Source organism: Pavona decussata, unplaced genomic scaffold, assembly GCF_977016875.1.
Source record: "Pavona decussata unplaced genomic scaffold, jaPavDecu1.1 SCAFFOLD_85, whole genome shotgun sequence".
Lineage (NCBI taxonomy): Eukaryota > Metazoa > Cnidaria > Anthozoa > Scleractinia > Agariciidae > Pavona > Pavona decussata.
Window position 1 is genome coordinate 499,205 of NW_028145503.1, and position 23,673 is coordinate 522,877.

Sequence of the window (23,673 nt, forward strand, 5' to 3'; positions counted from 1 at the left end):
AAGCAGCCTTTTAAACTGCGTCTATCACCTAACTTGAGGGTAACATCTTGCATGACCTGACTAAAATATCAAAGCAACGTTAGTAAGATATTGTTTGGGATACCATCTGTATGCACTGCGTTTTCCGGCTAGTTGAGCAATCATGTAAGTTACTTTCGTGAAAAGAAGCCTTTGTTATTAAGGTAAAAAAAACGCTACGCGGTTTCTAATCGTTCCAGGGCCGTTTTGAAAGGGATTAATTCAGAATCGTCACGTCTTGCAACTTAACGAAATTAAAACATTTTTGCACCTTACACCATGCTTTTTGGATTTCTATGTTTTTATAAATAAGAGTCTTGCTAGAGCTGTTGCCTGTCAAAACTTAGAAACCACAGGGTAAACTGATGTTTATCGATTAGGAAAAGAAAACAGATCTTTATCACACATTGCTGTTTCGTCTAAAGATCGGTGTTTACAACAATGTTTTCGTGCACATCAGTCAGCGTACGTTCGCCTAACTTGCGAACTGGGCCACAATACTATTGGCACAAGGGAAATTTGAAGTTAAACAAGATTTAGTGGATTGAAAATAGCGCTGTCTTTTAAATAAGTCTGTTTCAACAATTTCGCTATTCCGTTGTTTCGACTGGGCTTGGCTTACAAATGACAAAAAAACATTTTGATCACCTTCAGAGATTTTTAGTATACCACTCCATGTTGCAATTTTCAAATGTCTCCGGCAAACTGCGCTTTCGAGAAAACGAGATCTCTTCGAGGTCTTCGAGGAATCCTGCATGCGAATTGATAAGAAATTTATCGCGTTCTAACACGGAGTGTTTCCTGAATGACCGCAGTGTCTATTATCTTTTCAATGTATGAACAGTAGATAACGTGCACCTCTGTCACGCCATGTCGACCTAACCTGTTCAGTTTGTACATGACACAGCATACAATGTGATATTAAAACATTCATCTTCTTATGGATGGAAAAAGCCAAGAAGATTATTGTTAAACTTCAAACTAAACAGGATAGATGCCGATTTATTGTTTACAGACTGTGGGAGAACAAGAATGGAGAACGTTTCGGAAAATTTCCTTGTTTGTGATACTCCGAGTTCGCTCTTGTCATGACTGAAAAGATCCTGAATAACCAGAATTGAAAAATAAATGCGTGGAGGAAATTAAATGAAGGATTTTGCGGAAAACCAGGGGCTCACTGTTTCAATTTTACTATCATGCACGAGGGATCAGAGCGGTTTATCAGCTGTTGGGTGCATTACTTCTCGCGAAACACGCGCAATCGATAAAACAATCGAAAAAATCAAACAATCGATAAAAATGAGGAGGGCTGGGTTTGAAAATGTCACGCACTACTCTGCTCCCAGTGATCGAAGAAACAAAATGTCGGACCCTTGCTCGTTTTCAAAACCAGATGAGTATGTATGCACGAACATAAGTTGGTTTGTGGACTTACTGTTTGATAAACACGTTCTCGACTGTCACGCAGAGCTCGACTTTGAGGTGAAGGAATATGGTGTAAAGAACTTGGTAAGGCAGTTTCATTTTTTCACCCACTGCATGGACAGTGAGGCCCTGCCAGGGTAAATTCCGACGAGCGACATGGCTCAAAAAGTAGCGACAGCGCATGAAATAAATTCGCGACAAAAGACAACTTTTCTCAACAAAACTCCGACGGTGACAATAAGGCCGAGAATTAACGACAAAGAACGGTGATTTCATATGCTTTTACACTAATTTTAGTGTGATGTAAAAGCCAACAAGGGGAAAGGTTTGACCAATAAAAATAAAGACAGTGAGAAATCGAGCAAGGGCGATCCAGAGGATGGCGTGACTCGCGAGTGGTGAAGCCCTCGTCCATATACTTTTTTACCATTGATTTGCATTATTAGCAGACCTTTTCACAAGGTAAGCGTGTGTGGGTCTGAGGTTATAAAGAACCTCGGCTCGCGATCTATTTTCCGCAGCACGCACCGTTTTTCCTAACCTTAAATTCCGACAAGGACAAACTATTTTCATTAAATTTCTGACAGCGACATGAAGTACTGACAAAACAACGACACAGGACATTTTAAAATTCAGACAAGCAACATGGGACCCCCCCCCCCCCCCCTGGCAGGGCCTCTACAGTGTAGCTTCCGCCTTTCACTTTCAGTTTCACCTGCAAGTCTTGTGCGTTGCTTTCTTGAGTAAAAACAGTCAGATTAATGCCCAGTAATAACTTTTATTTGAATGAACACACTACATGAGTAGATTTCGTAGACGGACTCAACATTTAGAACCACCTGGCTCCAGTTGTTCAAAGGCCGGATAACTTTACCCTGTGGATAAGTCACTATCTGACAGTTTCAATCTGTGCAAAGATTTCAGTATCTCCTTGTGTACAAGCGAATATGTACACTCTAACCACAGTTAAGTTTGGGAGTGTGCGAAAACCTTGCACAACGTTTAACGTGAAGTATATATAGACCTTGAATAGTGCCTTATCCAGGGGATAAGGTTATCCGGCCTTTGAACAACTGGGGCTTGGTAGCTGTGGTAGGTACTGTACAATCTACATAAGGCGACTGAGTTGCGCACTTCAGATGGTCCTCTAAGATAACTCGGGAAGTCTCATGGCGGCTTACAATTGAAGAAGGGGCCTGGAAAAAAGCCCTAAGTGACTTCTGATAAAAAGCTAGATTCTCCTTCCAAATTTCATTGTATTCACTTGTGAAACAAAAGGAGAATTTGACCTTACTGATACATCAAAACTCACTTAGGGTCTTATTCCACGCACCTGTTCAATTCTTCTGAGGGGTGAGATCGGACGTCAGCATGTAAAGACGCCACTGGCAGCCACTGTCAGTCCATATTTTGATCTCATCCACCCACCCAACCTTAATGCATGAATGTGAAACAGAGATCTACATGTATGAAATCAGAGATAGAAATAGACCACCACACCAGGGACTATGTCCTTTACTCTTTTCGAACATTGAGTGGATTCTTTAAGGTCCCTACAGTTTATCATCCCTATCCAAGAAGACTAGAAAGTCTAACCTTTTACAGATGTCATTAAAAAGGCAGAACTTTCTCCTGGGAGTGCACAATCTGCGAGCCGTTGAGGCATGTGAGGCATGCAAGGCAGACGTGCGAGGCACTCCGGTTAATGCCTAAAAAACACTCCGGTTAGCCTAAAGAGCATTCCAGTTAGCTTAAATAGCTCCCCGGTAAGCTTAACGGTTAGCAGTTTATGTTAGGGGTTGTTCGTGCCTCACATGCCTCGCATGTTTTGTTCATGCCTCGCACGTCTACCTTGCATGCCTCGCTGACTTGCATATTGTATACTCTTCTTTCTCCTCAGTTAGTATAGACCCAGAGTGCTGGTCCAGCCAGGGTTTGAACCTGAGACCTGCACAGTAATCCGGTGCTCCCTCAACTGAGCTAACCTGTCGGCCACCCTTTAGGATAATTTTCAACTCAAAAGTTAGAACCAACTTACACACCATAATAAACAACACCACAGGAAAGTACTGCTCAGTAGCTTTCATTTGAATGGTCACAGTTGTTTTCAGATACAGAAGTCTTGTGACCCTGGGTGGTGGGGGACTACTCCTTTATGAAAGCTAGATGGGTATACATGTGGCCTGGTCTTTGAGCCGGTTTGGTCTAGAAAATGGCTATAGATTTTAATCATTTTAGTCTGACTGAAACACTGAAAGTGGATTTGTAGGTCTACCAGGTCTGAAAAATAGTTACATGAATTTTAGAGAACTTGCAACTTTAATTTGTTCAAAGACAGTGTGGATAACTTTATCCGGCAGACTTAGTTGTAAATCCAGCCAGTAAAATGGTCTGAAATTAAAGTCAGGATTGGTGAACAGGGTGGCACATCCCCACCAAAAATTTCATAGGAGTATCTCACTAACCCACCCCACCCCCCTCCCCCTCCCTCCAAGGTCTTGTATATGGCTTGGATTCCTGGGGTGTTAATTTTTGATTACTACGAGACTTTTCCCAGGTCCTGGACACTCGAGACATAACAGTCACTCAAGTGACTAATGGTGCAGGGGATGTTCTGACACATAGCTTTGGTGATGAGCACAAGGCATTTGGCAGACCACTAAACATCACACTACCAAATGGCATGAAAAGGTGAAAACAATTGCTTTAACTGAAAAAAAACGTACTTGTACAGTAGTTTGAACTGATACCTTTCCTCCCTTGCTGACACTCTTTTGGCTTGTCATATAATTTTTCCTCCCCAACAAGATGTCTGTTGAAACGATGTGTGACTGGTGTAGTCCAGTCTCATTGGGGAGGAAGGATTGCATCATGAGCCAAAACAGCGTGTGTGAGGGAGGCTTGTTCTTGAAACCATGCTGAAAAATATTACATGTTTTATTGTTTTTATTTTTAATTTTAGTGCTCGGTAGTTTTAAACAAAACAAGGGATTGTATTTTCATTTTTCACCTTAGAATATGAGGCTGAAAAGATTAAATAAGTTACCATGCTGTCAAACCAAACTTTGTAGTCATTTATGTATTATTTTTTAACAGCCGCCTCATTTATCAAATTAATTTCCTTTTAAGTAACCGTGGCAAAACGGGAAGCCATCTTGCTTCCCTTCGGCTGCTCGGAGGTGAATAGTACTTGGCTAATCACCTCCAAGCTAGCCAATCAGCGCAAGTGAAAAGCACTATTCACTTGTGTGGTATATACTAATTTAGTTTATCCCTAGTCTTGTATATATGATGTACATGTATGTTTTATTCGATTAAATTTTAAATTACTCTGGTTTTTTTATTGATTTATTTGTTTTTCATTTATAAACAAGATGCTGTGACAGTGTTTACTCAAATTTTGTTTGGTAAACATAGTTTTTCTCAAAGAGTTGGGTTTTTATGTAAATCTCTCATAATAGTGGCTAGCACTTTAATAAATTCATCCCTGCCCTTTGTAATTGAGAGGGTATTTTACACCACTCTGAACTTTTCATGCCAACTCTGGTATCCTGGAATCCACTTTGAGGTCTTATATGTACATGTGTTTGCTGGCCCAAGTTATCTCATGCCATCTTGATGTCAATCTGCCCACCCCTCTCCTAATCATTCACTAAGGTTCAAGGTTTTTATCAATATTTTATCGTGATTTGTAGATTTTTGTATATTTTGTATATTTGTTATAGCTCCAGTCTTTGATCCACAAACAAAAGATAACTGTTGCTACCAACATTACATGCACAAAATTTGAATCAAGTAACCTTTAGCAGATCTCATTTCGTCTTCAGAGGTTCCAAGTTGCATATCAAGATAAGTTACCAAACCTCTTCAACCTGCTCAGCTGCTCAATGGCTTATGCCTGAACAGACTGCTGGGAAGGAACATCCATATTTCTTCACCCAGTGCCAGGTAAATCATTCAGACTGGCCACAGGTGACCCACTGAGCTTGAGTTGGTTCCAGTCTTGAAGCACAGTTGAAAACTGCTGTCTGAGATAGTAATCCTACTCGGGTTGATGTCCAAGGGAAATGCTATTTTTTTTTGTCTAAATTACATTTGGTACCCAATGATTATTGAACTGGAAGACCACTACTGTATACCATTCAAAAGGTACTGTAGATGTATCATCTGGGGTATGCTATAACGTCCAACAGTGATGAAGGTAGCTAGCCGGGTCACATGTTACTTTGAGAAGTATTCAAAATAAGAAAATGGAGAACATAATTTCCTCATACTTTTTGGGTACAGTATACTCCTGCTTTATTTGCAAATCAGTAGCTAATAAATATTTGGAGAACAATTTGGAGAATTTATTTATGCATGTGCATATTGGATATTTTAAAAAGCAGTAAAGGTCAGAATCATCAAATTTGCTACATGTATGTTCCTATACCATACTTGTCATGCATACTGCAAGGATTGGTGTTATGGAAAGTGTCCAGAGTGGCTATGGTCCTAAATTGAAAGATGAAATCGATCAAGACACGTAAATTTCCAGGCCATGTTATAATAATTATTAAGGTGCATGTTCATCATTTAGAAGGTGTTGTACCAATTAATTTCTTGTTAGGCCATTCACGCTCGCAGCCTCATTCCTTGTCAAGACACACCCTCTGTGAAGACACCTTATCAAGCAGAGGTGAGATGATCTTCTGTTAGTGGTACATGTACATGTCTGCTCTTCTTGGAGCTGTTCAAAATCACATTACTTGCCTTTTAGTTTATTGAATTGGAAAGTTTAGTACTGCAGAGAAAGGTTGAAACCCAGTTTGTTATTTTGGCTATCTATTTGGCAACCTGAGAAATTGCTAAGCCACTCATTTTCACTGAATTAACTTCATTTTTAAATGATTGCCTGCAACAATACAGGTTTTGGTTATGTTGCATGATACAGGTGTACATCCATTACTTCATCTATAATTCTCACAGGGTTCGTATGGGTCATGGAAAACCTGGAAAGTCATGGATTTTAATTGTGTGTCATGGGAAGTATAAAAAAGGGGATAAAAAAAGGAGGAAGCTCAACAATTTTATTAAAAACACAAAACAAAACAAAAATTGAATCAAGAATTATTTTTGCTCAGTAGGAATAAATACTGCACATTTTGACACTGCAAAATGCAAAATAAAATGCCTTATCATGGAGATGGAAAAGTTCATAGAAAGTCATGGATTTGTAAAAGCCCAAAAGAGTACAAACCCTTTCTCAATGCTGCTTTTTCATTACATTATTTTTTTGTCAGGTAACTGTTCCCAAGGATCTTGTAGCTTTAATGAGTGCTTTACAAACAGGAAGCAAAGTTCATCCCCAGAAACCTGATAGGAAGGTCTACACTTTTACTCAGAAGGTAATTTTTTGCAATTTATTAGTTCTGTGAAATTTTGTTGAAAAGTCTTTGAAAGTTGAAAAAATTCTAAATTAAAGTCTATCTAAAAAAGAGACCACCAAAAGTAAGCGTTAATTGGCTAACCTTTTACATTAAGTTATTGTTTCAATCTGATTTTAATTTTAAGAGATGTTTCCCATCCAAGCTTGTATATTGTGTGCCAACTCTTGTGGATTATTGAGGAGTCTGTTAGAAGCAGAACAAAATTAATTAATCTCTGGGTCTCCCATACAGATCATTGAAACTCCAGGGACAAAAGCGACCTTTGTTCTTTTTCCTTTTATCAGCTACAGTATTTAATGATTCTAGCCCCAAATTTTCCCAAGATCTACAAAATAATTATTCATGTTATCCAATGGTTCTTGAGTGCATTTTCATAATATGCATCTTAATTTAAGCCAATTAGTCTGTAGTTGATGCATGTATTGCAGTCTAAACAACATAAAGTTGGTTGACTGTAAAGTTTAGGGTATTCAACTGTTGCAAGGGCATTTTTAAATAGATACATGTACTGTATAAATAAATAAATAAATAATTAAATAAATAAACAAATAAATAAATAATTAAATAAATAAATAAATATTAAATAAATAGACTCTAGACAAATAAATGAGTTACCCTGTACCTAATTAAAAACAATAAATTAAAATAGACTAAAAACTGGCTAATTATTTGTTTTTAATTAATTATTTTATTTGTAGGTTGCTATTCCAAGCTACCTGATTGCTGTTGTTGCTGGAGCTCTAGTGGGCCAGTAAGTCAAACAAAGAGTCATGAATTATGTATTAAACTGATGATCACTTGTTGCTCAAAGTATTTTTTGACGCTGTCTTATTATGTTTCCTTTTCAGGAAAGTGGGTCCCCGTTCTAATGTCTGGACAGAGAAAGAAATGCTTGAAATGAGTGCTTGGGAGTTTGCAAAGGTGCAGTAGATATTTAGTCTTCAGTCATGAAAACATAAAGTGTTTTGGTGAAAATTTATTTTTGGTTTTGAAATATTCAAATCAGCTTTAGATAATTTTTTCCTTTGTCTTAGGTTTATGGAAAATAAAAATCAACTGGTTTTATAATACTTGGAGGATTATGAAATACAAATAAATTTCAGGAAAAAGTATGCATTATGTGCGGATAAATTCGGTAATTAAATCCAATTTCTGGATTGCTGGAATATGGGATCATAGTGCACTAATTGCAGGCTTTCATGTAGATATGTAAAAATAAACAATTAAAATTAAATAATTATTACTAGTGGGTCAGTGGAGTTTTTTGCGGAGAGCGCAAATTGGGGACTTTCTAAAAATTGAATTGGAATTTGAAAATGTTGTTTTTTGGGGGGGCAAGGGGAAATGCGGCATACCCAGAGAAAAACCTCGTGGAGTAAGGACGAGAACCAACAACAAACCACTGTACATAGACTGACTTTTTTTTATTATTTTGTTTGACTGACAGGTTGAGTCCCAGCTTGCAACAGCTGAAGAGATAACATTCAAATATGCGTGGGGGACATATGACCTGCTTATTCTGCCTCCATCATTTCCGTATGGTGGAATGGAAAATCCCTGCCTTACATTTGTGACACCGACATTGCTTGTTGGAGAAGGGGTAAGGATTCTTAATACATTAGGATCCTGTTTTCTTGAACTTCAAAGGGAAATAATAAATTGTTCGAGATATATAGCGGGAGTTCAAAATTACAGGCTTGCATGGGTACCTAGCCATATTTTTTTACAGAATGCTAAAGATGGCACACTAAAACAATGACTTACATATGTGTCCTTCATATTATTAAAGTGAACATATTTAACTCACTTGTCACTTGAATGGGTAAATTCTCTGTTGAAATATAGTGTAAAATAAATACAGCCAGTTACTGTAACAAAACCCCAAGTTCACTTTCAATTGGGCCAAATTAAAGCAAAAACCGCCCATTTGTTTGGTGCAAGTAAATGCTCTTTTTCCATAAGGTCAACAGTAAGTGTTGATCTTATGGATCTTACTGTTCCTGTGAGCAGTGAATCAAGACCGTTTTCCACAATTCGGGGTAGCAGGGTAAATTTAGGTTGAAATTTAGTCAATGGAAGTACATACATATGTAGCAAATTAGTTGATTTAGTGGGAATTCAAGATAACTGAGTTTAAGATAACAGGCCTGGTTTATTTTTACAGTAAATGATGGGAAAAAACCCATATCAAAGAAAAATAACTTTTCACTTGAGATAGCAGGGAGTTTGAGATAAGCTAGTTTAAGATAACAGGGTCCTGCTGATTGGGATTTGAGGGCACAGTTTGCACCCTTTGGAAGGGGTGGGGAGATGCCTGGGAGGGGGGAGAAATAAAAATAATGATGTCCATAAACTAAAAGAAATTCTTCCGACAAGCCTGTCTGGGTTTTTAATCACTGTTCATCTCCTCTCTGGGTGCCAACCATAAAACTGGTTGTTACAAGGCTTCCCACCTTGTTTAAAATCATTGGTGTTGTTAATGTTGCTTTCAAGCCTTAATTTTTAAATTAATTTAAACACCAGACAGTACTTATGATTTTTTTAATGATTGACATTTATGTTGCAGGGTGGCCGACCTCTCACAAGTGTGAGTGATTTTTTTTTTTAATGCAAATCTTTATTGGAAATAACAAGATTACAATTTGTAGTTTTACATTTCAAAAATAAAGTTACAAATATCTCTGGGAGTGCTGACACATATAAAGGTTCGTTCGCATTATTTTAAACCACATGCACACAGTTACACAACACTGGACACATGTACAAAAACGTACACACAAACACAAGTTGTAACAGGCATGTTAAATATAGACTGAGTAAAATAAATTAATAATGAATATTAAAGAGATTGAATTATGAAAGGCCTTCAATGCGAAGTTTCAAGGCAATACGTTGCTTAAACCCATCAAAGTTGATTTGTTTTTTGTTCAGTTTTTGACAGTATAGATAATATTTTGCAAATAACAAGCAATAATTAAACTTTTTAAGTGACATATCTGAAGACGATAACTGATCATTACCAAATTTACCAAATAGAAATTCTTCAGTGGAGGGTGAAAAGGAGGTGGCATGTTCCCTGTTGAACCATTCCACAACGTTAACTACTGATAAAGGACTTGGAAAAGTGGCAGTCGATGAAAGTATGACCCATCGAGTCACCTTCATTACAGTATAGGCAGTCTTTGTTATTTTCAATACCAAAGTAATACAATTCCTTCTTTGTAACAATAATTCTATGTAATAATTTATAATAGAATTCTCTAAGTTTAGTTCAATTTACTAAAAATAGCAAGGCCAACTCAAATTTATTGACTGAATTTCGTGTTCCCATTTCCTTGAACCAGTAGCCTTAGTTACAAAGTGTAAGTGATAATGTTATGGCATAAATTTTAGAACTGTTGTAATGAAATGGGGGAGAGTGGTGCTAACTTATTTGAGGATTTGCTGTAAGGGCTTCCATGCTCAAGACTAATGGTAGCCAGCTAGCCACAAACTTAAAAATTCAGTTTTGGCTAGTAGGTTTAATTTGTGCTTTCAATAGCCAGTTTGGTTTGTAAAAATAATTTTTAGCACAGGATTACTGGACAGAAAACAAAGACGGAAAACGTTTAAAAAATCACAAAAACAAATCAAGCCTCAACAAGAAAACATTTGGCGGCTTTTTGTGCTACATGCGTAGAGTTATGACATTTTGTGTTATGGTCAACGGGAAATTTCAATCACAAATAACACAATTTGTAACCAGTGAAAAAACCTTTATGGGTGTGGGAGATTTTTCTTTAGTTAATAATTTACATTAGATTACTGACACATCTAATAAAAGATGTCTGACCTTCCTCCCTCCCCTTTTCATGAAACAAAATTAGTAAAAGTGTGGCTGGTGAAAAGTTTGTTTTGGCTTTAGTGAAATCAGACCTGTTAGTAGGCAATGGGTTAGTGAGCTAAAAAGGTATAGTCTCAAGCCTTGGCTTCCCTTGGGTAAGTGCCTCCCACCTCAAACTAGATACATTGTACATTGCCTATAGATACTAGATACCTTATTATGCACTGCAGAATTCAAAAAGCATGCATGCAGTTATACAATGAAGCTGTACATAAATTCAAAGGAAGATAAAAATAATAAAAAAAATTGTACTGCTCTAAAAGTAAGTTTATACCACCCTCTCACGAGACAAGACTCTCTTCTCGAGAAACGAGAGTCTCATCTTGAGAGACGAGAGGGTCATATCGAGAGACAAGACACTCATCTCGCGAGGGGCTGAAAAACTGTAATTACTGAGGCTTAACTTTTTCACGAGAGTTTCGAGAGAATATAAGTTGAGTGTCAGTGTTGTTGATACAGCATGACACCCTTGTCACGCAGCAAGCTGAATTTATGGAGTTTGATCGCAGGCTTATCGATCATGAACTTGGTTGCAAACAAAATCAAGCTTGTATTGAGAGATGCGACTCTCATCTCGCGAGAAACAAGACGAGACTGGTAACTTACTTTTGAGCAGTACTGTAACATTAGAATACTAAACTAATTAGAGGCCAAAATGTACATATATGTAAACATGTTTTAAAAAAGTCTATAATTAATAAAGAAATGATTTGTAACAGTTTTGACAATGTCTTGTGTGTCTATCAGGTTGTTGCCCATGAGATCTCACACAGCTGGACAGGAAATCTTGTCACTAACCGAACCTGGGAACATTTTTGGTATGTCAACTGTGAAATATCATTTTTTATAGAATGTATTTACAGCAGCCATGTTGGAGGAGCCAAACAATAGAAGATATTTGCATAAAACTTGTAATAATCAAAGATTAGGGAGTGTTTTCAAGGATCTCGATCCCAGGCTCTCTCTCCTTTGCCAAGTTGGTGATGATGTCATCTGCCCCTGCAAAATCTTTTTTTTTTTGCTACAGTTTAGATACACACCCCAAGAGCCATTCATTCATTAGTTGATTGACAGTCCCTTGTACAATTTCGACTCCAAATGCAATAAAAAGTGCATTATTTCTATAGTGAACTCAATAAAATTTATTTCCCAAAGGAAAATCATTCTATTTTTTCGCTCCTCCAATATGGCCACTGTGGACACACTCTATAGAATGCTGTCTTTAGACAGTAAAAGAAAAACATTGATGCCAGAAAAAAATAATTAAATAAAATTATGTTCGTTTGCTTTTCTTGCAGGTTAAATGAAGGATTCACTGTCTTTCTAGAACGTAAAATTTTAGGACGGACAAAAGATGAAAAGATGGTTGATTTCGCTTACATAGGTAAGTCTAAGTAAATTCATTTACTTTGTAATTTTGAGTTAATGGGATTATTACTTTTCCTTTATGGGGGCTTACATGAATTTTTACCAAATAATTATAAATGTCACTATTTTCAAGGTTATACTGTAGAGATCTAACAGGTGTTACAAAGTTATTACCCTTAATGAGAGCTCTGACCACAGGTTAAAGTTGTAGTTCTCCAGCCTACATGTAGCTGTTTTTTGCTATGAAAATGAAAACAAGTTCTGGCTGCATGAGCCTTTTGCAATTCACTTGTGATTTAAATGTGATTAAAATTACCGAATGTATGATGTGATTTACATGACTGCGTGTACTTAGTGGTTAAGGGTCCAGTATGTAGTAACATGAATTTTCTTCATTCTGACCCCATGCAGTTGATACAAATAAGTAAACACTATCTGTTTACACATCGAGATGTTTCATCTTTGATGATCGTTTTCTCGTGACCTATTATTAATTAATCTATTAATTAATAAGCATGTTTAATCATAGTCTCCTATGCAGCCTATATAAATGGCTTGTCACACATTCAAGTGTTGCGTGAGTCGAGCCAAATAATGGCTGCGTAGGCGACTTTAGGTTGATCATGATGTTCCTTCTTTCATTATTTTTTTCAGGTGGATGGAAAACATTGAAAGATGCAGTAAGTTAAGAATTGCTTTTAAGTTTTGTTTATTTTGTACAGTAGTTTGTTCCAGTGTTAATTCTACATCTACATCTACATTTATTTAGTCACCAACTATACTAAATATTAAAAGAAAGGAACAAAAAGAACTATCAACAATGCATGCAATAAATGACTATAAAAATAAATAGATAAAGTTGAATAATGTAACAAAAAAGGGTAAAATTAAATAGAAAGTGTAGCCGCAGAAATACCGGCGAATGCAACGTCAAAACTTTATTCAATCACCCGAAGACACTCAGTAAACTGAGTAAACTGGTTCTAGAACAGTAAGTTAAAAAATAAGCATCAGCGTAAATTACAAGTGAAACGAAAATAACAACAAATAATACAAGACGCATAAAAACGACGATACGAACCTTATCGGTGATATCTCCAAATAAAGATAAACTAAACGGCAGTGACTTGACAGAATGTTTGTAACTAAACGGTAGATATGCGCTACCCCAAAACACGCAACCGAAAGCAGAGATTAAATAAAATAACATGTGCTATATACTCCGAGTACGCATAATTAGGTGCCACAAGTGTTAAGTGGCCCCTATGAGACTAACGGGAAATATAAAAACAATAACGGAAAATTAACTAGAACGAAAGTGACAAAAAAAACGGCCGCTAATTAGAACCTAGAATATTCCGTAGCAGAAAATAAAAAGTCTAACTCAGATTGGAAAGTAACTAGAGATTTTGAGTGCTTACCATTTACGTGGAGAACCCGGAAATTACAGTTGGAAAATCAAATGGTACTAGGTGTCATTCCATTTGGAGTACTTCTGAAATTATGGGCTTCTGGTCAAAGTGATGCATTTTTATTTCTCCTTTTGGGATTTAAAGATGATGTTCATTCATTTTGCACGTTATCCATCTTCTGTTAATACAAGCTAAATTATTTCGTATTTAATATGCTGAAAATTTCCATCCAGGTGGTTTTCGTAAATGGTAAGCACCCTTTGGCTCTACTTCATGTTCCACAGTCTTAGGGTCCTTGGAAAAAAGGAGAGCCTGGGGCACAAAAGGCCTGTTTTAGTTTACATGTAAAACCGCTCACTGTTTAAGTTTCTCAGAAATATTGAGTGGTTTTGTGTTAGCATCAACGGCCAGAATTCTTTTGCGCTTTTCTCATCTGTGCACTCATGAATTTTTTCAAGAAATCATAAACGCAAATCTCACGTTTGCCGTAAACACGATTTTAAATCTCCATTGACAGCTGAAGCAATTCCCGGATGAGAGCCCACTGACACAGCTGGTGTTGGACCTCAAGGACATAGACCCCGATGACTCGTTTTCTTCGGTGCCTTATGAAAAAGGCTCCTGCTTTTTGTACTACTTGGAAAGGATCCTCGGAGGGCCAGGTTAGAAAGCACTGTAGCAGACTTACGCTAGCTTGTTTGTAGAAGGTTTATTCTTTGACTTCACAATTTGACTCTCTTAGTGATTACTCATTTGCGTGTTCATGATAAGATTGTAAATAATGGTGTCTGCAATATAGTACAAAGATGATCTAAATACATGCACGTAGACTAGAAAACTATTTGGCAGACATTTGAGCTATATGGCCGGGAACTTAGTAGCCTGCGAGAAGGCTCTCTATTTAGTCTCACATGGCCCGCCCCAATCCTCTCGCGGATTTGCCTCGCTCGGCGCTCGCGCCCCAAGTAAATCTCGCAATTAGAGCGCTTGCTTGCCAGCAAGGAACTTACTGTAATATTAGAAGTCCAACTCGACTACAAAACGAGATCCCCTGGTCATGTGTTGGCAGGATTATGATCTGAATAATTTTCCCGCCAAAACAGCATTTAAATCAATAACCCAGTGGGCTGGTTACAGAATTCAAAAAGGGAAATCTTAAGGCCTACTTTTGTTACTGCGCATACATTCTGAGCATCTCGAGATACTCGGGTTTCCTATGGGTGGTGCCTACTAATACAGGGATATTTTTGCGCTTTTTTAAAACTATGCCGAGAAAGCAGAACTCAGCAAATGCAAGTGCTCTTGGTATCCAAAAAGAAAAATGGGGGTAACACGCATTTTTAGAGATAATTAAAAGCTTCAATTTGGAAAGAAACGCCATACATTGCTTTGTATTTTACGACTTTTTAGAATAATCGTTGCTTAATTATCTCTATAAAGGTTTGTTTCCCCCCAATGTTCTTTTTGGATTTCAACAGCCCTTGCTAAAATCTGCTTTTCCTTCATAGTTATAAACCGCGCAAAAATACCTCGGTATTAGTAAACACCGTCCTTAATTCAGCTAAACAAAACTTTTGTGGTTATTGACGGAGACCTGCATCTTTCAAAAGCTCTATTTTTACTGGACCCTGATAACCTGCAACTGCATTGTTTGTTTTAGGGCTGGGAGCATTATTCTGTTGTTCGGCTACCAGTCTTAAGCAGTTTAAGACCCGGATACGCAGTCTGGATCTAAGTAACATTTTAGATGGATGTAGAAGCTGCCACCTCTGCATTTTGCAATTACGGTTTTAGTTACAAGATTTTATAATTTGGATAATTATAAGTAGAGTTTGAGTAGTTGGTATGTTAGTGAGTTATCATTAATTCGTTTTGTATTTTAGATTGTATTTTAGAAAGTTAGGTGTCCCTATTAGCAGTGGAAATTTCCCCTCTGCCAGATTGTTGCTTGACTCGTTCATAAAGTCATCATCATCATCATTATCATCATTATCATCATCATCATCATCATCCTTCTTTGGTCCTCTCGATCAACCATGTAAAACGTTGCAAACGGTGCTGGTTGCTCCGGTTATTGACGGACTGACCAATATATCAAAAAGTGACTTTAAAAAACTCTTATCAAATTGTTGCGTCTGACTTTGCAGAGGTTTTTGAACCATTTCTCAGATCATACTTGGAAAAATATCAGTACCAAACTGTTACAACGGCAGAGTGGAAAGAATATCTTGAGGAGTATTTCCACGACAAGGTAAAATGTTCACATTTTCATGTTGAAGATGAAAAGGAAAACAAGGAGGAAAAGGAAATGGAAGCGAAGAAAAGAAGGAAAAGACTGTTCAGTAGCTTTCATTTGAGTAGTCACACTTTTTGGATTTCTTTCCAAAGACTCAAATGATGACATGGGGCCTACTTTTGATCACAGGAACGATTTCATTCACATACCGAGTGCTCCTGATAGGAGCACTCGAATTTTTTTTCCGAGTATGCCTATGTCATTTACTGATTAATACATCATTCTCATTTATTCACCAGGCTGAACATATTCCATCACATTATTTCCATTGCGCATATGCCACACATTGGCATTCCAATCCTAGCAGTATGCAAGGTGTTTGTCCGATGAACCTAGTTTAATGGCCTTAGCTCCCACGAGTCTCCTGTAGCTCAGTGGTAGAGCATCCGAACTAAGAATCGGAAGGTCCTAGATTCGACTCCTGATAGGAACACTCGGATTTTTTTCCGAGTATGCCTGTGTCATTTACTGATTGATACATAATTCTCATTCTAATTTTTAAAAGTTTATTTATTTTATTGATTGATTGATTGATTGATTGATTGATTTGTTAATAGAAAGATGTGCTGAATCAGGTTGATTGGCAAGCGTGGCTCTACAAACCTGGAATGCCGCCTGTGAATGTGATTGACTGGTAAGTGAGAGCATTTATGGGGGGGAGGGGTGGGGCATTCATAGGAGAGTATTTGCAATAAAGAATAACTTACGGTACGGTATTCCAGCTACACGAGCAAAAAACCTCCGCTTATTAATTTTACCTTTTGTCCCGCTCGACCGCGCTCAAGTGTAAAATGATGGTAACTGATTTCAGTAAGATCTGGGTGAAATTCATCGCCACGATATCGCAGAGGTGTCGAACACTTTCGGACCTTTGTTCAACTTAGCTGCGATTTTCGGGAAACGGCAGCAAATGGCAGCAATTTTGCACCCGAATTGCCTCCAGATCGGACAGAAATCGTCCGTTAATTTCATCAATCAGAAGGTTTTGTTAACTTTTTGTAATTACCAGGTTTTGTTTTGATTGCACTCGAGTTATATTCTTGGTATTAAACGCTGTGTTGGAGCCAAGTTCTGTGCGGATTTATTGACTCAGTTGAAGGTATTCGCTTGCCGTAATAGATTCCGGCCTTCCTGCAGCCAGCGATTGTTCTCCAGGAAAAGGCCTTTCTCAAAGTGGTCTTTATAGAGTTTTCCCCGTTTGTCCTTCTACACATTTGTGAAGGCCAAAACCCTGTTTTCACAACAACGTGTATACGTGAAAAACAGAGTAGAAAAAAAAAAAAAGAGTAGTCAGATCACTCGAAACTTAATTCATTTTAAAGATTTTAACCTCAAAAAATCCCGTTTTAAAACTAAATATTTTTTTAAAAAATTAATAAAAGCGCGTTTGTCTAGAGAAAACCAGATACAGTGTATTCGTCCCTCGCAAACTTCTACTCCAGTGACTGTGCACTCTGTCAGTAACAAAAGCGTGATGGGTTCTTCAATAAAAAAAAGAAAAACCCTTAACAAAAACATGTGATTAATCAGTGTTTGGTACTTCATGTTTAACACCAGGTATGATACAAGCCTGACGGATCCCTGCACTGCCTTGTGTGACAGATGGCTGAAGGTGGGTGCACTCAACCCGTATTCACTATCCCTGCCTGATTTGCCTTATTCGTCTATAACACTACTGCTAATTTTGGTTTTACAATAACTGTTCAAATTCTCGCGCGCTGATTGGCTCGTAGCTATTGTTTATAAGAGTACAGACAATAAGAATGACGTCAGATGTAACTCGGGTTTCTCAACCGAAAATAAAAGCCAATTCCGCTCGTACTTTTTCTATGTTATTGCAAAAATCAATAACCGACAATAAACCAATGTCAATGTATGAAATTTTTTTTTTTTCAAATTGAAGCTTGAATATCTGTGAAAAATGCGTGGTAACCCCAATTTTCTGTTTGGATTTCAATAGCCCTTTCTAAGATCTTCTCCCGCATAGTCATAAACCTCGCATTAGAAGGCGAATTAGACGGCACCGTTATTGTGAAAGCAGATTTTCTTGAGACATCCCGACATGCGCAGAACGTATATGCAGTAACAAAAGGAGGCGCCGTTCTTAACATTAAGCGATGTTGCGTTACCTTTGGCAGGCCAGCGAGGCAGAGCTTGACTCGTTCTCAGCTGATGACATCAAGGACTTCACACCGCCTCAAGTCGTTGAATTTTTAGCTCAGCTTGTTGACAAGGTAAGTACGGAAATAGTGTAGCATTCAGTTATTTAGCGGCAGTGCTGTCCTGTGTATAGCATGGCGATTCGCTCTGACGAAGGGCTAACGCTCGAAACCTCTAGCTCTCGAATCTCTTTACGGTGGCAAAATTATCTTATGACTCAGTTGATGAAAGCAAATATTCGTTTTTACTCCCCCAAGGACACAGAACTGCAGTTTCTTTAAAAACTACCCTCTCCCCCTCCCCTCTCTACTATATTATATTTGGTTGTTTGGCTATTTCGTCGATAATTACCTTAAGACAATTTGACGTTTAAACCGTTATACATTATATGGGTGGGTTTTGTTTGCACTTTTGTTTTCGCTGGGTGACAACCCCCCCCCCCCCCCCCCGTGGGGGATCCGGGGGGAAGTATTCCTCTATATAAGACATTACAGTATATGCGGCGCTAAAGGGTATGGATTTTGAGCCTTTTTGGTCTGAAATAGGGTAAAGACCATTGTGACCCCAAAGTCTGCAAACGGGTATAGATTTTACGGAAACGGGTATGGATTCTAGAAGCCACAGGCCGGGAAGTTACATATGTTGGTTTTAATTAGGGTAAGGGTTTGGGGAACTGACCCGCTACCCCGGGGAGGGGGGGGGAAATCGCTTGATAACGGCCATTTTAGCTTTAGGTGCATAACATCCTTTTCTTTTTTTTTTTTTTTTTTGCTGAATTAGACCAACGAGAAGCCTTTGGCCGTCTCGCATCTCAAGAGAATGGCCGAAGTATACGATCTCACTTCTTCAAGAAACTCTGAGATCAAGTTTAGGTAAACAACATCTATAAATCTACTTTAGCTTCTAACATTAATTTCTGGGACGTTCAAAAATTGGGGCAGAACCAAGCTTCCAAGGAAATGAAGCATCCGAACATGAGAAAGTATTGTAGCATTGTAACAACATAAATATCTTAGAACTGTTTTCACTCATTTGAGTGTCGTAAAACCAGACCCTAGGTTATTACTTTGGCCGAAAGGTTTCTCCACTTTTTAGTCAAAACGGCAACTTCGAACAGGCTAAAATTTTGTGTTCGGGTTTTGCGTGAGATAGCCGGCGAACGCAGACGTGTTTCCGGCGGTCGCTTCTCTCCGCCAGGAAAGCCACTGTTGCGCTCGCAATTTGCTCACCATAGCAACAGTACACGAAAAGAGTATTATGGCTTTCTAGCCTCCGGTTAGCCGCGTCTAACATAAGGTTAACTAAACGGCTCATTAATCGTGCTTTGAGCAACGCTATATTAAGCACAAGTTAACAAACCTGCGGTTAAGAAATTAAACCTTCGGTTAGCCCTAACCAGAGGTTAGTTTAACCTATCCTTTGATTTACCGGGCCCAGAACTCGAAGCAAGTACGTGTCAACGGCACCGAGCACGGGGAAGCGTGTACGAGAAACGATTGGTTTTGATCACGCCTCTCACTGGTTGAGAAAGTAGCTCGAGGTTTCCTAATAGTTTAAGGTTGATTTTCACTAGAACATAAGCATAGGAATAAAGATAAGCAAGTGAAAACACTAGCTACAAAAGCATAAGGACAGACGCACGCGCAGAAAACTATTTCTTGTCGGAATTCTCGATACCAGCTCCTCTCAATTTTAAGCAAGATGGCGGACGAAGCGGTTGAATGCCTTGTGCTTATGCTTGTTTTTATGTTGCCGCGTTCTCATTAATGGAAATTGTGACATAAGCATAAGCTCACGAAGAACGAAAGTGTTCGTTCTTCTTGTGCTGATGCTGAGTGCTTCGTGCATTGCGTGATCCTCTGCATTCCAACGTTTTGGTCTTAATTGTTACCACCCACCCCCCTCCCCCTTCCTGGCCTTTTTCCCCCTTACGTTCTAGACTTGTGTCTCGTATGGCCAGAGTGCGGCTGAATTGACCTTTGAATAATGCAGAATGATAGCGACTTGTTGAACTATCAATAAGCATCGACATACCGGATGAAAAGAAATAGAAAGTTTTGCTTTTCTCATTTAACTTATTGCGACAGCGACATAATCTTTCAGTTCTTTTGTTCATTGTTCGTAGACGTGGACGGATGTCTGAATTTGGGCCCATCCGAAATCACTACCACGTGCATTTGGTAGACCACTCGGCTCCCCGGGGGGGGAGGTGATTTGGTTTACGTTTTGCTGGGTATGTGCCGCTGGCCTCTCAGAGCCCCTGCCCCATTATAGTCTATTTTGTGGCCAGTTATAGACCCCATCTTAGTCACTTTCTGGGAAAATGTAATTTTCGCGATCCCAACTAAGTCACATTCTACATTTGCCCCATTATAGTCTATTTTGTGGCCAGTTATAGACCCCATCTTAGTCACTTTTTGGGAAAATGTAATTTTCGCGATCCCAACTAAGTCACTTTCTACATGTATTTATGCATCTACTTTCAAGAACGGAATGTAATGCGAGGTGATTTTTACATTTAATAAACAACAACTTTCTGAACTTTTTAACCGAGACCATTTTGAATCCCTACTTGATAGAATTTTCTCACCCCAAAAATCCGAAAATGTGCGACCCCGTTCTAGTAACTCTATTGAAAATGCGACCCCATTCTAGTCAATCCAGTCGTGAAAATGCGACCCCATCCAGCGGCACATCCCCATTAGCCTCTTATAAGGAAGTAACCCCCCCCCCCCCCCCGCCCCCGGGCTCGGCTCGCGCTGGTTGTTCTACTTTTTGCTGTGCTACACCGTGCTAGCGAGAGCCAACAAGTTCGGAACAGCTTTCGGTTGCCGCATTCTGTTGATTCTCGGTTTGGTCTTTATCATGTCGCTGTCGTGTTTATAAGTTTTCTACGCAGTCCGATCAGCCTTGCAGAAATTTGAGTTATTTTTAGCATCTGTCAGCGACGAAAGGTATCAGCCGCTGTACCTGGCGGTATTGTCCGCACAAAGTTGAAGTTTTGCGCTGTAGGCCTTAACGACATGGTCGCTCCGCCGCCAAAACTTTGCCTTCGTCCGTCGGGTACAGCTGAATCAACCTCCTTTTGCCTTATTTTAGGTTGTTGAGGCTTTGCGCGCGAAGTGCGTACCAGGAGCGTTATCCAGAGATAGTAGAGTTCATCACCATACAGGGACGAATGAAGTACATCAGACCAGTATACAAGTGAGGAGTGTAAAATAGCTTGAATAAGGGCTCCATTTGTCTCATACGCAGCCGCTATTAGGGTCGTCACGCAACGCTTCTACCCACTAACTACAGTCAACTCTCGACTTGCGGACATCTCGCTATTACGGACACCCCGATAATACGGACAGCAACTAAATCCCCGGCAAAAATAAATTACAGAGGTTTGACTGAAATAAATTCCTGCTAGAGTCAACTCCCTTTATTGCGGACACATTCGGGACCGCGAGTTAGTGTCCTTAAGAGAGAGAGTCCTATTAGTGGGAATTTATTTCAGTCAAACGTTTGTAAGTTGTTTTTGCCGAGGATTTAGCTGCTGTCCGTATTATCGGGGTGTCCGAAATAGCGAGGTGTCCGCAAGGCGAGCGTTGACTGTATTACCGACTCTCGCTTCTCTCGTGTACATTACAGTTGCGGCTTCTTTCATTGATTTGCGGCTGAACATCGCGAAGAAAGACAAAACAAACTAAAGAAAATGCTTCATGAGTGAGGATCGCGTGAGTGAAACTCGTAGTCACCGATGCATTAAAGAATCTGAAACATTATGTTCGCTCTCGACGACGGCTACGCCATCTCGCGGAACCAGACTTCGCGCGGTAAAAACTCGTAGTCGTACACGTTCTAACGGTCCCTAGTAACTCGCCGTCCCGAGGGTGTCCGCAATAAAGGGGGTTGACTGTAGTGGGGAGAAGCATTGTGAGACGAACCTAGCAACGGCTTCGTAGGAAACTAGGGCTCAGTGGGCCCTTATGAACAAATTAATTTTTACCTTAAATCCTGGTAATGATATATGAAATTTTGGACGTAATTATGTAATGTTTAATTTTGGCAAATGCTTGTGATTGTCACTTGGGGAAAGTGAAAAACAAAGTAGTAGCAAGTAAAAGAACTGAAAGTGGCTTTTATTTACTGGTTGCAAAAAAGTAATCAGCATCGCTCACTGGAGTTGCCACTTTTCAGGATTATATCCACAGACTCGAAAGATGCAACCACTGCGGTGTGAATGGTCGTTAATCCCACAAGCCCTAATTGTGATGGGTGCCTAATTTTTCCTTACAACATCATTACAAGATCGAACATACAGACTACTATATACGAGAATAAAGAAAATCATCACTGATTACTAAAGGAAAATGTCATGATGTTTGAACAAATTCTCCCAACTGGATCTGGAGGCAATATATGGAGACCATTAGGGATGTGTTTGCTTGTTGATCTTAATTGCGTTCTTTGGTTTCTTTAGGGAGTTGTACGCACGCGAAGAATCAAAGGAGTTGGCCGTGAAAACGTTCGAGGAGCACCGCAAGTTTTACCACCCCATTGCAGAGGCACTGATTGCGAAGGACTTGAAGCTTGTGTGAAGATGTTCGAAGGAGAGGAAGAAGAACGTAAGGAAGAAAACAAAGGAACGCTTCACTTTTTCCTTAGGCGACGCTGTCAGAAAATGGAAGAAAAATCAAAATGAATAGAGCTCAGAGATGATGATCCTAAAAATCTATGGAGCAGCTAGTTCAGAAGTGACGTAGCCTGCATTAAGCCAAGCGTGAAGTGGGAGACAAGTGCGCGGAGCGCGAGACGAGAGTATATTTTCTTTCCCCCTCCCTCGCGATCCGCGCTTCTGTCTCGCGCCTCGCGCTTCGCGCTGTTACGAGGGCTTGAAGTGACGTAGAGTAAAAAATCCCTTTCGGCTGGCTGGATCTTTTTAAAAGTACCCAGAGGTTAGGAGGAGCTTTTTGATTTTAAAGTTGTGGTGTTTATTTTGGTGTCATTTCGCGCTGTTTTGGAATCCAATTGTGATTGATTTTTTGTCTTGTAGTTATTTCCGCTTGGAGTAGTGGGATTCTAGTAGGCGTTGTGGTGTTATTCACTCTTAGCTGTCACTTTTGTTTCCAAGTATCCCCTCATTCCAGATATTCACCACAATAACAGAATAGGTATTGCGTCAACAATGGCTAGAGCAAAAAAAACCACAATCAGTAAGTAAAACAGTAATATCAAAGAACAAATTCTCCTATCTTGTTCCCATACTTTTCTTATAAGAGTAGAGTGGAGAAGTTAATAAAGTGTCAGGAAAATTGACTGTTGGTGATCATATCCTTAATTCTCATGACTTCAATGGTTGAATAAGCATTTATATTACAAGGAGAAAGTTGATGCTGATCACTTCTAGGGCTTAAAGGCTTAATGTCACCAAAGGAGATTAACAATGAAGAGAAAAAAGTCTCATAGAATTTAATAGTTCGGTACATACTTTTATCAAAGGTGGTTTATGCAGACTTCTTTTACGATGAAATGTGACTACATATTGGATCGAGAGAAAATAACAAATCATGCCTGGTCTTGATTTATTAAATCATCACTTTATATTGGTGACCATCAACGTTCTGCCCTCCCTCCACCACCCTCCTCCCCCTTCTTCACACACGACTGTAACAATTCTAAGGGGTCCCCTCCTCC

At 39.0% G+C, this 23,673-nt stretch overlaps 1 protein-coding gene across 2 annotated transcripts; it reads left to right on the plus strand.

Annotated features, from left to right (window-relative positions):
* The first annotated feature begins 1,307 nt into the window (after nt 1-1,307).
* LOC146475140 (leukotriene A-4 hydrolase-like) lies at nt 1,308-23,452 on the plus strand. 2 transcript variants are annotated; one of them, XM_085116165.1, is made up of 20 exons: nt 1,308-1,527; nt 4,001-4,134; nt 5,271-5,391; nt 6,053-6,121; nt 6,726-6,830; nt 7,571-7,623; nt 7,721-7,793; nt 8,320-8,472; nt 9,439-9,459; nt 11,503-11,573; nt 12,054-12,139; nt 12,778-12,803; nt 14,053-14,197; nt 15,683-15,786; nt 16,389-16,465; nt 17,389-17,443; nt 17,970-18,065; nt 18,772-18,863; nt 21,091-21,195; nt 22,460-23,452. In XM_085116165.1, the coding sequence occupies exons 1-20, from the start codon at nt 1,318-1,320 to the stop codon at nt 22,575-22,577; spliced, it is 1,914 nt and encodes a 637-aa protein (XP_084972291.1). In that variant the 5' UTR covers nt 1,308-1,317; the 3' UTR covers nt 22,578-23,452. The 2 variants fall into 2 exon arrangements, with proteins under 2 accessions (XP_084972291.1, XP_084972292.1); XM_085116166.1 differs by having other exon boundaries at nt 1,313-1,527; nt 3,990-4,134; nt 22,460-23,295.
* The last annotated feature ends 221 nt before the right edge of the window (nt 23,453-23,673 follow it).